The sequence below is a fragment of the Akebia trifoliata genome, chromosome 3, assembly GCF_017979445.1.
Source record: "Akebia trifoliata isolate Shusen 1 chromosome 3, ASM1797944v1, whole genome shotgun sequence".
NCBI classification, from domain to species: Eukaryota; Viridiplantae; Streptophyta; class Magnoliopsida; order Ranunculales; family Lardizabalaceae; genus Akebia; species Akebia trifoliata.
Window position 1 is genome coordinate 34,569,808 of NC_141377.1, and position 11,994 is coordinate 34,581,801.

The following is an 11,994-nucleotide window of genomic DNA, read 5'->3' on the forward strand; positions in this document are numbered from 1 at the left end:
ATCCCATCTTTACACTTAAACCTATTTGAGCGCGTGTGTGTGTGCAGATATAGATCACACCACGTGTGCACAAGCTGGAATGATTCTAGTATATGTCCGGTATTGTATGCTACAACCATCTGAATACTGTGAATCTCAATCTCTATACCACTGTTCCCTCTTTGTTCCTGTTCTTAGTTTTAGTTAATCTTTAAATCTCTTTACAGTACTCCACATTAAAAAAAAAAAAATTATCAACTGAAAATGGCAGGAATTTCATTCACCAAATCAATACATTCTACTTAGCTGTGGATTTATTTTCTCAGGCTTGTGTAGTTGTCAATGGATCTTGAATGTGTGTCTGACTGATCAAGCACAAGTCTCCATTTCCACTTCGTATTGCTCTCCACATGCACATTTAATGACATGTGAAATGCCCTGTACGAACAGAGAACAAAAGGACTAAATGAGAAACACGCGGCAATGTGGAGAAATGAGACATTTTTCAAAGCCATCTTATCAAGATCACCGACTTCAATAGCCATTGTGTCGGGATTGAATGGCTGGTGAATTGTCAAATTCTGTAATTTGACATGTGCTTTTAATTCATTTTGCTATTGGAACATGAAGAGTTTCAGATAAACTAAGTGCTTTTGAGATATTTTTACCTTAAATTTTTCAATCTGGTGCTGCAGAGACTGCAAGTACTCCATTTCTCCAGCCTTATCAGCCAACAAAGCTTTGCGTTCCTCTTCCAATGCATTTATGTCCATTGCCCTTAGCTCTGGCTGTTACCACCCATCCAATTAAAATTATGAAAATAATTTTCTTCCCCGAAGAAAATGAGTCATCATGTGACACCAATATTTCAAATTCTTGCCATCCAGTCTCACACTTACTGGATAAGTGGGATTAGTCATCTCAGACATCAGAAGAGAAAGAAAAGAAAATGCAAGGAATAAGACCTACTGTTTAATGACTCTGACCTAAGATAAAAGAATCCACCATTCATTGAGTCCTAGACATACCTAAGGAACGTCCTCCATTGAATTCAATGAGATTGGATAATTTCAACCTTCCAAATGATGGCATTATTATGATTAGTTGAGAAGTGCTGCTTTTGACATACAGGCCTCACGCATGTTAACATCTCACTATCAGGCTCGTAGTCAAGGCATAGTACAGGTTTAAAACAACGGCTCTGCTTGGTACACTACAAATCATTTGCATTTGCAAATGTTTTGCAATGCAAATGGTTTTGCGATGAATGATTTACTAATGTTTGGTAAGCGTTGGGAAATCTCTTGTGAACTTTTATTGTGATTGGTTGATCTTTGCAAGTAATTTGCAGTACTTTTTGTGCTGCAAACCATTTGCTGAAATTTCTTAAGAATTTAGGTGATCCATGCAAATTTTTTGCAATGCAAATCATTTGCATCATGTAACCAAGCACCAATAAAATTGATTTCAGAAAATTATTTGCATTTGCAAATAATTTGCAGCATACCAACAGAGGTGACAAGGAAATTTTTTGGAAAAAACAAGAAAACAATTAAAAAAGTTTGAAATAAAAAATAAAATATACATTAAAATTATGAAAAGAAAAAAAAGGTTATACATTGTTATAAGTTTTCAACACATTTTCTAAAAAATATGCTAGAATATTATCATGAAATAATTATACACCGTAACATGTTTCCACACATAATTATACATACTATGATGCTAGGAAAAATCTTTGAAGCACCCATCCTGCTTCAAAATTTTGGTAGAACCCTCTCCTTTAGATTATGCGCGGTGTCCCCAATGAGGGGTATCCCAAATATTGATGAAAAAGTAGGGATGTGAAATAAACACAAAAAGCTACGTGTTATGAGGAGGGTTCCTTCAAAATTTTGAAGCGTCTTGACACTTCAAAGTCAAACTAATCATGCTAAAAGAAGTCAAACCATCAACATATCTTTTGAGAAAAATAATATATTAAGATATTATTGGAAAAAAAAATTATAATATTAAGACATTATCATCAAATCTTACATTAAACTACATTCATGAATGACCGAATCCTGCTTATCAAAAGAGAAATGAATCACCAAATCTTATATAATGTTTCAAATCCGACATTAAATAATATTGATGAACCAGAACAACCATAAGGCCATACCCACAAAAAATCCAAACTAAAATAAGATTAAAAATGTGTTTTTTGTTTAAAACATACAAAAAACATGTTTAAAAATATAAAAGTGCATTTTTTTTTTAAATTCCATTTTCTACTTGTTTTATACACTACGATAAAAAGTGTTATATACACAACTTTCAGAAGAAAAAAGTCTTTTTTTAGTGATTGATTGTGCTTATATATATTTTTCTAAAACAGTTTTGACTGTAGACCTTTCCAATGAACATAAGAAATATAGAAAACCATTGAGTAAAGAACAGTTAACTAACCGGAAACTCAACCGTCCTACGCTTCAATTGCTCGACAGACTGCACCATCTGCAAGAAACAAATAAAGCACTCGTTGATCAAAGAATGAATCAATAGCACAATCAAAATATGTAAGGTTGTAAACATTGGAAATTGATGGAAATTTCTACTCTTAGCAGGCTTCTCTCTGTAATGGAAAAATATAATAAAATAATCCTTTTCTATTTAAAATTATAACATATTTGCTAACCAAGGGACCACAAAGGAAAGAAGTCTCAGGAACGTCGATCACATAGCATCATCATTATCCTATAGATCTGGGGTTGGTAAAACATTCTGTCCAGAGCCATGTTTTTAGTTATTGAATGTGTGTTCAGTCCATCACATAACATATCGAACAAAATAAAACATTACTCCCAGTTGGGAGGATCAAAAAGAGTACCACCAATCGGATGAAAGAATCCATGTTTAGCCGAATAATCCAACAAATACATTGGCTTCACAACCATATATTCCAGATACAAAGGTGTTGAATTTTTAAACACCCCGAATAAAAAAGAGGACAGGAACTCGGGGGTGTCACGACAGACTCCTTTTCTTACTGGGGCTGAAATTTTAGACATGACAGTTAAATTGGCTGAACCAAATGAGGCCCACTTCATCCCCTCTACACATAGTAAGTCTAATGGACATCCTGCACATGGCGGGAGAAATATTTCATTGTACAATTTTTTTTTCCTTCAAATTCACCCAAAAAAAGGGGAAAAATAGTATCTGGTGCGCTTACAGATACTAGAAATATTGGAAATTTTACATATCCCCATCCGGTAGACTAAAAATGTGAAACCCTGCAAAAGTTTGGGCCCCAAACCATCTGCATGTCACCACCTGAACAGTAATGCCATTAGTAGACCATATTTACAGACTATTGTATGAATAACTAAGATTTTCAGTCACCAAATCGTTGGGTGAAGGCCTCGATGATGCCGATGAAATATCCATCCCTAGAATGGAATCTTTTTTGAAGGGGAAATGCATGGTCTGATGGTTGTGCCATAGGAATGCTAATGAGTGAAAGACTAGGATTCAATTAACAATGAAAGGAGGGATATAGATGTATACGATGTACCCAGATACTAAAAGGATGTGGAACTGAAATGGTTAGGATACAGAGTCATACTTTAAGTGGAAGCATCCAATTCAGATATGATATCGATGCAACACCCGTTTTATAGTATTCAAGGAACATGGGGTACATAGTCACTACTAATTGTGTGCAGTTTGACGTTGAAATCCCAAAATCAAATTATTCAAGCATAATGAAACATTTAATTCCCTTTTTGAAGGGTAAAAACTGATATTTTATTAGATAGAGAAATCAGAAAGAAATACAAAAGGCTTACTCTAATGAAAGACAAGAGAGAAAGGGGTGGACAAAATATCATCATTATCGTCATTTAAAAAAAAAGATATGCAATAAATATGAAACCTTTTATGTTACTTCTTTCCAGTGGTTTTTGATGTAGGACCAATCATTTCTAGTAATCCTTGGAAAAAGCCAAAAGCGACTTTCTAAATACTAAAAGACAGCATTGTTATATTACAATTCTCTGAAGAGAAGTTCAAGGGAGAAAACCAAAGATTATATCATTCCAACCATAAGCCAAATTACTGAAATTGGTATTGTCAGATTTTTAGACCAAGTATACCTTGCTGTGCTCCAAAACAAGTTTTGATTTATTTGCTGTCACCTCCTCAAGCTTAGCTTTTGCAGACTCCAACTTAGTCATTAGGTCCTTGTCGTTCTTATTTGTTTCGTGTCCCTGCTACTTTTAAGACAAATCAAACATCTGCAATTGCAAAAAAACCAAATTAATCATGCAAAAATGTTCATACCATGGTATTGGTAATGGGATGAATTTCATTTGTAGAACTCCCTGCATAGAAAATCCCAATATATGAGGAAAGTATAAAACTTTTTGTGTGATGTCAACCTAATGTAAAAGAAAAGAGTTACAGGTCCTACCTCCAATTTTAACCTTTTGCTCATCAATTCTTCCCTCGACCTGCACAAATTATAATCAGTAGGGTCACTACTTAATACAAGACTTCCTGTAAACCGGATAAGAATATGAAAGAAGGCAGATCCTTAAAAAAGCTTGGACAAACTCAAAAAGAAAGGTTTTTAACCTATAAAAAAAGTTGAAACACAGGAATCCGAATATCTACTGGACTGTTTCACCCTTCCCTTTAGATTTTAGTTTTTACAAAGCTAAAATAACACCATATTTGAACCTAAAAACCAAAAATATTTCCCTAAGGAAATGGACTGAAAAATTACTCATTCTAGTTACAAAAGAAAATTGGATAAATGAAAAATGCAATCATCACTTAAGTTCAATGTGAGTCCATCAATACCAACTGAAATTTAATGCAACAAGCAAAAAATAAAATAAAAGAACAGATTTCAGTTGGAAGTACCAATCTAAGCTCTCCGAACTCTGTGGTGGGATTGTGAGAGTTGATAAAGTCCTACTCAAAACAGGTAAGTCAGAACTCACACATTTGCAGACTGGAACGGAATAATGAACAAATGCTTGTGTGAAATGAAACACTTGGTTGCCAACCTGTTGTTCTTGCAATTTGACATGCATGTCATGCATGACCTTGTCGTAGAAAGCTCTGTTCCAGTGTAACATAGCAATGGCAATCTTGTTCTCTAAAAACGTGTGCAGCCTTGGATACATTCTTACTCTAAAGTCTAGGTTTTGAAATTACCTTTTCTCACTGAGTTTGGCAGATAAGCTGACCTTTTCTTGTTGAAGCAGTTCCAATGTCTGTAAAATGAAACATGTCAGGGACTAAGAACTAAAATGATTTTGGTTATCTTAAACTCAAAACAATAGAAAAAGAAAAAAAAATTTGAAATCTTGCTTCTTGAGTGTTGCAAACATATTTCAATCTTACTTTTTGAATCTTGAATCTTGCTTCTTAAGCTTAATGTAATACAGTTAAATAAATTAGAACTTATAAGAGAGCTAAAATGAGTGTAGAATTGACTTAAAATGAGAACAAAAACATGTTAGAATGTTGTAGGAACGGGAAGGTGATAATGGAATATTTATATAATAAAAAAATCACATTTGACAATAATGCCGACGACCAAAAATGTGCGATGAACTCTCAGATGAAAAGCATCAATTGGACAATTGTGTGGTCCTAATAATCTCTTGGCCTCCAAACCTACATCCTCTTTGTCCAGCCACATCAACTATACTTTGTTGCTTCACTAATGATTAATCCCAAATGGCATGCATATGGACCTATTCATTTTGCACCATTTACCGTGAGCATCAACAAAAAGATTATGTAGTAGACTAGAGTCAAGACCATAAAAGGACATGAATTCACTTACGAATTTCATATTCAAAATAAAATACATATATGAAAGAAGAAAATATAAGACTTAACAAAGAAAATGAGGCTAGCCAAATAGATTCATTTTCATCATAGAAAAATTACTGAGGCTACTCTCATTTAAAACCAAAATTTATGATATTAGATGCCAATAAATGCTGTGATATATCTTTTGTTTGGAGTCACTGAGATACACTAAAACAAAGTTTAAATGACATGCTTCTTCATTGATTAGAGAATTTAGTCAAAAGGGGTGTTCATAGGATTAGTTTTAAGTTGACCTGGGAAAGGGTTGATGAATCCACTTCAAGAGACGCAATCTTCTTCTGCTTCTCCAGAATCTGTGAGCAAATTTGTCCGTTTTCCTTCACCATCCGTTCCGCCTCCTCTTTGAGACGCCTTGTTTCCGATTTTGCTGTAAAAAAATAAATGATGTTTCACTTTGCATAGGAAATACGCTGAGAAACGTTAAAACTTGAAAGCAAAGAGAGCCAATTCTGAAAATGAAGTTTTCAAAGACAGTTAGTATCAACGTATTATAACTTTAAACACCATGATTGCGGGATCCACAGTACTGGGATTGGTGGAACCATTTAATTTGGTAGCCCACGATATACCGGATCAAGCATACCAGGAGGTTCTATCTTCCAGTTTCTATCTTTGGTTCTCAAGGTTCTCAAGTTTCAATCCAGATGTAATGGATTGTATTTCACCCTTGTGATAATAGCTATATGGGTAAATTGCTTGACGATCTATCAAAAAGCAGCCGTGTCCATGTGGTTTTCCTCTCTCGCATAGAGCCAACCTTACTCTATGTGCTTGCGATTGCGCAGAGGCTTAGCTCAAACGAAAGTACGTGCAGTAAACAGGCCAGCGAGAAGGTAGAGAAATCCTGGATAAATTCATTGATGAAAGGGGTTTTTCGTAATTTTGTAATAGTAGAGTTTTCAACCAAAATTTGGCGGGAAACTTGAATAATATAGATTATGATGCAAAAAAGACTAAAATAATGCCCTAGCTTATTTTGGATTAAACGGAGGGCATTTGGTGAATTTAATAATGAGATCTCTAAGTTCTCAAATTTCAACTCTTAATCCAATTGTTCATACAGTTGTACTAAAATGCGCCGGTGAACCACAACATCACTAATCTCCAATGCGTTGTCCGTACATCCAGACCACAAATCTCTTCTGGCAATGGAAGCCACCGGCACACGTTATCTTTTCCTCAAACAAAGGAAAAGAATTACTCGTTTTTTCGCATTTTCTGTACATTTGCTGGAAAGTACAGAGAAGAATGAGAGAGAGAGAGACCTGAGTCGAGGTCCATTTCCATGGTGTGAATGGAAGTGATCTGCGTTTGCTCTTCCACTGAAATCTTCGCTGCTTGATCTTCCACATCTGTCTCCCAATACATCAAAGTAAGGATCATCCAAACAACATAATATTACAAGATCTATGTTTAGCTCAATGAACAGTGAAATGGAGAAAGAGAGAAAGAGAGAGAGAGAGAGAGAGAGAGAGACCGTTCATTTGAGAGCGCAAGGTCTTCATGTTCTGCAGATATTCCTCCATCGTTCTGATCTCAGAAATTTCTTTAAAAAACGTGAAAGAAAATCGTTTGTATTCTATTAGAAAACACAAATGCTGGATCGAAGATCGATCAATCGATCTTAAAAAAGAAAGAAGAAGAAGAAGAACTGAAGAAACAGATGGTTAGTTGCAATGTTGCAGATATGGAGGTACTTTTTCTTGTAATAAGTGAGAAAAGGAGGGAAAAGGAGTCGGTTATTGAGTACGAGACCATGGATCTCATGCAGTGTAAACGTGGGCCCATATCTGGTTAAGATTTAAGGCCCAATATCGAATTTACCAATTTAAAATGGGTGGGTCTATTTGCACACACGGAAATGGCTCAATGTACCCATTTAAATGATTTTTGTAAAAATAAATAAATAACTGACCATTTCACCCTTTCATTTGGACTTATTGCACCCAATAACACTTTTGAACAAAAATCTAAAACCCACTTCCTCCTTTTCTTCTTCTTCTTCTTCTTCTTCTTTTTCATATTCATCTTCTTTTGAGTTTTGTGAGTGATTGAATTAGTGGAGATTAGATTTTATGATATCTATTTTTTTAAGTTATCTTATTTCTTTAACTTTTTTGCATTCAATCATTAAGGAAGATGGAAAGTCCTAATTAAAACTTTAAAACAAGGATTTTAATAAAAGAACTCAAATTTTTTTGCAATTATGTTTGGTAAGTTTAAACTGAACCTGTTTTAGCATATTCAGTAAGTACCTACCAAATAGATTCGATAAGTACCAATCGAACATTATTAAGTCAATTCAGTATGTACCTACCAAATCTTACAAAATACATTTAATAGGTGTGTGCAGATAGTTAATTTGAATGTGGGTATTGCAAGAAAGTGGGTGAAATGAGCTATTTCAGTGTGTGCAAATAGACCCATCACATTAAATCTAAAGAGGGTTCTATCGACATGGGTGTTTCAAAATGTTTTCCGCATTTTATAGGGTCTTAAACCTAATATCACCATTTTCACTGGGTTTTACTAATATTCCCATTTAGTTATCACTTCTTGTACCCACTTTCACTTATTCTAAATTCTAACTATATTTTGACCTTGATGTCAATTCCACTGCATACAAAATGGCTCTTTTATTTGTTGATCCAAAATACATAATGTACTATAAATGACGGTTCTATGTGGATGAGAAGAATCTCCAGCTACAAAAACATGCCTCTTTTTTTCGACTTCGATCCAACTACAGCCAGCTGGCTTCCTTAGATCTCTATCCCTCATCAATCTCCTCACCTCCTTCACTCCATCCCACCTTGCATCCGCTGCATATATATTCGACATCACCACATAGTTTCCAATATTGTCGGCTTCGACCTCAAAAAGGTGATCCGCCACAATGCGGCCAAGCTCTACGTCATGTTGGACCCTACAAGCACCCAGCAGTGTACCCCACACATTTGCATTAGCCTCGATGGGCATACCAGTTACAAAAGAATACGCATCTCTCATGCGTCCTCCACGTGAGAGAAGGTCAACTACACAGGCGTAATGCTCCATTGTCGGTTTGATTCCATGTACCCTTTCGATGGATTCAAAAAGCTTCAACCCGTCGTGCACAAGGCCTGCACGACTACAAGCCGATAAGACTGCAGTGATGATGACGTGATCGGGTTTAATGCCCAACCCGAGCATCCCAGAGAAAACCCGGAGTGCCTCATCGCCCATGCCATGCAATGCGTAAGCACCAACCATAGACGTGAACATAACCAAATCTTTTTGAGGACTGAATTGGAAGAGATTGTATGCATTGTTTATGCTTCCACATTTCGAGTACACATCCAAGAGAGATCCCATCAAGCGAACATCTTGGAAATGTGAGCGTACCATGTACCCATGACACTGCCTCAATAGGTGCACAGAAGCCAATCGAACACAAACCGGAAGGAGGCTCATGACACTGACCATATCAGGTCTCATTCCTCGGACTTGTAGCTCATGGAACAGATTGACAGCTTGATTGGGACAATCGTTTTCGGCATACACTCGAACCATCAGATTCCATGTGGTGAGATCTGTTTGAGACATCTTATTAAAGATCATCTCCGCATCTTCCCAAGACCCGCAACTAACATAACCTGAAATCATAGTGTTTCCCGTAACCACATTTCTCTTCCCCAACAAACTCTCGAAAGTCTTGGAAGCATACTCCATGTTCCCACATTTGGCATATGCATCAAGTATAGCGTTCCCAACGGTTGGTTCACAATAGCTTAGCACAAGACTTGCTCTAAGCGAAAAGCCATGAGTTTCTTTAATACTTTTTTCACTCGAAACAGTGACACAAACACGAAGAATGTTCAAAATAGTAATGGAGTCGGGTCTAACTCCTTCCTTGAGCATTTGGTGCAAAAGGTCCACAAATTGCATGCCAAATCCGCTATCTGCATAGGCATCGAGCATCGAATTCCATGAAATCAAATCTTTTATCGGGATCTTTGAGAATGTCCAGAATGCTGCCTCTATTTCATTGCATTTCGCATAAAAATTTATCAGGGCATTTCCCACGGCCGTGTCCTCACGCAGTCCGGCGTGCCCCAAAACATAATCGTGGATCTTCTGCCCCTCTTGTAGGTCCCATAGTTGGGCACACGCAGGAAGGATACTAAGGAGAGTGACAGAATCCGGCCTCGGTGTTCCAATTGACAGCAATTCATGAAACAATTCCAATGCTTTCTTGGACTCAACGCCCGAGGCATACCCTGCAATGATAGCGTTCCAAGAAACTAAATCTCTTGATTCCATCCTTCGGAAAATGAATTCTGCTTCTTCCAATCTTCCGATCCTTGAGTAAAAACTCATAAGAGAGTTGTAGACAGAAACATCTGTCATCAACGCTAACCGTCTCAACACGTAACAATGTATTTCCTTCCCAAAACAGTACGATTTATTGTGCTCTATAGAAGCACAGACAGGCAGAATATTTGCTATCGTCACATAATTAGGCTCAGTTGGACCAGTCAACATCCATCGAAATAATCTAAATGAATCATCAAAGAGCCTGTTCTCAACATACCCAGCAATTATCGCATTCCACGAGATAACATCTTTGTTACTAATCCCACGAAATGCGATAAATGCATCATCATGCACACAACCGCATTTAGCATACATTGACACCAATGCATTTCCTACAAGAGTCTGAGATCCCAATCCTGACTTAATGACGTATCCATGGACACTCTTCCCAGAGTCTAAATCTCTCAATCGAGCGCACACGGGAAGAATGATTGCAACTGTAATGGAATTGTGCTTCGGCTCATCTTCACAGACATGCATCGCATAGAACAAACCCATCACGTCATTCAAGTCGGCATAGCATCTAGACCCAGCGTACCCAGATAAAATAATGTTCCATGTGACGGGATCACCCATTCGATCAGTTTGATCAAACAGTTTGCGACAATCATACAAGGCCCCACATTTAGCATACATGTTCATCAGAGCTTTAGAGACGACTTCGTTCGACTCGTTATAGCCTATTTTGATACTATAACCATGAAAAAACCTCCCCAAAGTAATGTCCAAAATGGCGGCGCAGGATTTTAGAAGAGCAGCTAAAGCTAAGTGATCGGGTACGATGTTGTTCCTCAAAGAGAATTGAGATCTTCTTTGAGTGAAGAAGTGGGATAGAGCTTCTTCGTGCCTGGAATTTAAGCAACAATGCTTCATTAAAGAATTCCATCTTTCGAAATTTTCTGGTTCGGGTATTTTGTCGAACGGGTCTTGTGCGGAATGAGTGGGTATAGAAATTGAAGCTGTCGCTGTTGTTGAAGATCTAGAGATGAGACCAAGAAAGTTTGGTTTGAGTGATTTTGGTCTGTTATTTGATCTTAATTGGAGGATGAAAGAATGGGCCATGTAATGGGGGACCCTTTTTATGGCGTTTAGGACTGGTTTGGACCAGAGTCAGCTAATCTCAACGAACGTTTAATGCTCATCATCAAATATTATGCTGAGATGGGAGAGAAAAAGAAACACACAATTTTCCTAGTGATGAGAATCTTTAGGAAGTATCATCTCATCTCAGTCGTACGTTTGAGAATCTTTTTTCATGGATTAATTGTAAAATCGGAGAGATACAATTTTTCATATGTAATTCCTAAGAATATTCTTATTCTATTTTTTTTTTTTTTTTTTTTAATAACCGGTTATCCCTGTTGACAGTCCATAGATTATCCAAAAACTAATTGTGGGGCATGTGCAACGCACCCAAATCACACGCACCAGGTAAGTGAGGGTACATCCTCACGGGTGGTCCTTGAGGAATTAATGTTCAAATTAGGTATCGAACTCATAATTTACGAGCTCAACTTGTTTGATGGAAAACCTCATACCATTGAGATTGAAGATAATGAATTTTTGAGAGAAAAATAAAAAATATTTGAAAATAATTGAAAAGAACATTTTAGGTTATTTTCTATTAATTTTCAAGTGAATTATTTGTTAAAGAACATGTTAAGATTACCCAAAAAATTATGATGATTTTATATTTTTATATAAAAATTATATTTTATATTTTTATATAAAAATTATTATTATTATTGTTGTTGTTACTATTGT

At 36.4% G+C, this 11,994-nt stretch overlaps 2 protein-coding genes across 6 annotated transcripts; both read right to left on the minus strand.

Annotated features, from left to right (window-relative positions):
* Nucleotides 1-66: 66 nt before the first annotated feature.
* LOC147406552 (tropomyosin) lies at nucleotides 67-7,879 on the minus strand. 5 transcript variants are annotated; one of them, XM_086434639.1, is made up of 13 exons: nucleotides 7,352-7,399; nucleotides 7,140-7,226; nucleotides 6,458-6,718; nucleotides 6,108-6,241; nucleotides 5,188-5,246; nucleotides 5,037-5,091; nucleotides 4,891-4,941; nucleotides 4,436-4,475; nucleotides 4,306-4,346; nucleotides 4,119-4,235; nucleotides 2,431-2,478; nucleotides 648-767; nucleotides 67-417 (listed from the first exon to the last, which is right to left on the minus strand). In XM_086434639.1, the coding sequence occupies exons 4-13, from the start codon at nucleotides 6,198-6,200 to the stop codon at nucleotides 349-351; spliced, it is 693 nt and encodes a 230-aa protein (XP_086290765.1). In that variant the 5' UTR covers nucleotides 6,201-6,241; nucleotides 6,458-6,718; nucleotides 7,140-7,226; nucleotides 7,352-7,399; the 3' UTR covers nucleotides 67-348. The 5 variants fall into 5 exon arrangements, with proteins under 5 accessions (XP_086290765.1, XP_086290763.1, XP_086290764.1 ...); XM_086434637.1 differs by having other exon boundaries at nucleotides 6,379-6,718; XM_086434638.1 differs by having other exon boundaries at nucleotides 6,370-6,718.
* A 311-nt stretch (nucleotides 7,880-8,190) lies between these two features.
* SLG1 (Tetratricopeptide repeat (TPR)-like superfamily protein) lies at nucleotides 8,191-11,524 on the minus strand. Its single transcript, XM_086434634.1, has one exon. It carries the CDS (start codon nucleotides 11,290-11,292, stop codon nucleotides 8,482-8,484), a length of 2,811 nt encoding a protein of 936 aa, XP_086290760.1. The 5' UTR covers nucleotides 11,293-11,524; the 3' UTR covers nucleotides 8,191-8,481.
* Between the last annotated feature and the right edge of the window lie 470 nt (nucleotides 11,525-11,994).

Excerpts from the sequence above, each read along its gene's own strand:
- LOC147406552 (XM_086434635.1), bottom strand. The coding sequence starts at position 7,400 with ATGGAGGAATATCTGCAGAACATGAAGACCTTGCGCTCTCAAATGAAC. Across the intron at positions 6,242-7,139 it reads GGAAATGGACCTCGACTCAG|CAAAATCGGAAACAAGGCGT; the intron begins GTCTCTCTCTCT and ends ATTTTTTTACAG. Across the intron at positions 2,479-4,118 it reads TTGTTTTGGAGCACAGCAAG|ATGGTGCAGTCTGTCGAGCA; the intron begins GTATACTTGGTC and ends TGTTTCTTGCAG.
- SLG1 (XM_086434634.1), bottom strand. The coding sequence starts at position 11,292 with ATGGCCCATTCTTTCATCCTCCAATTAAGATCAAATAACAGACCAAAA.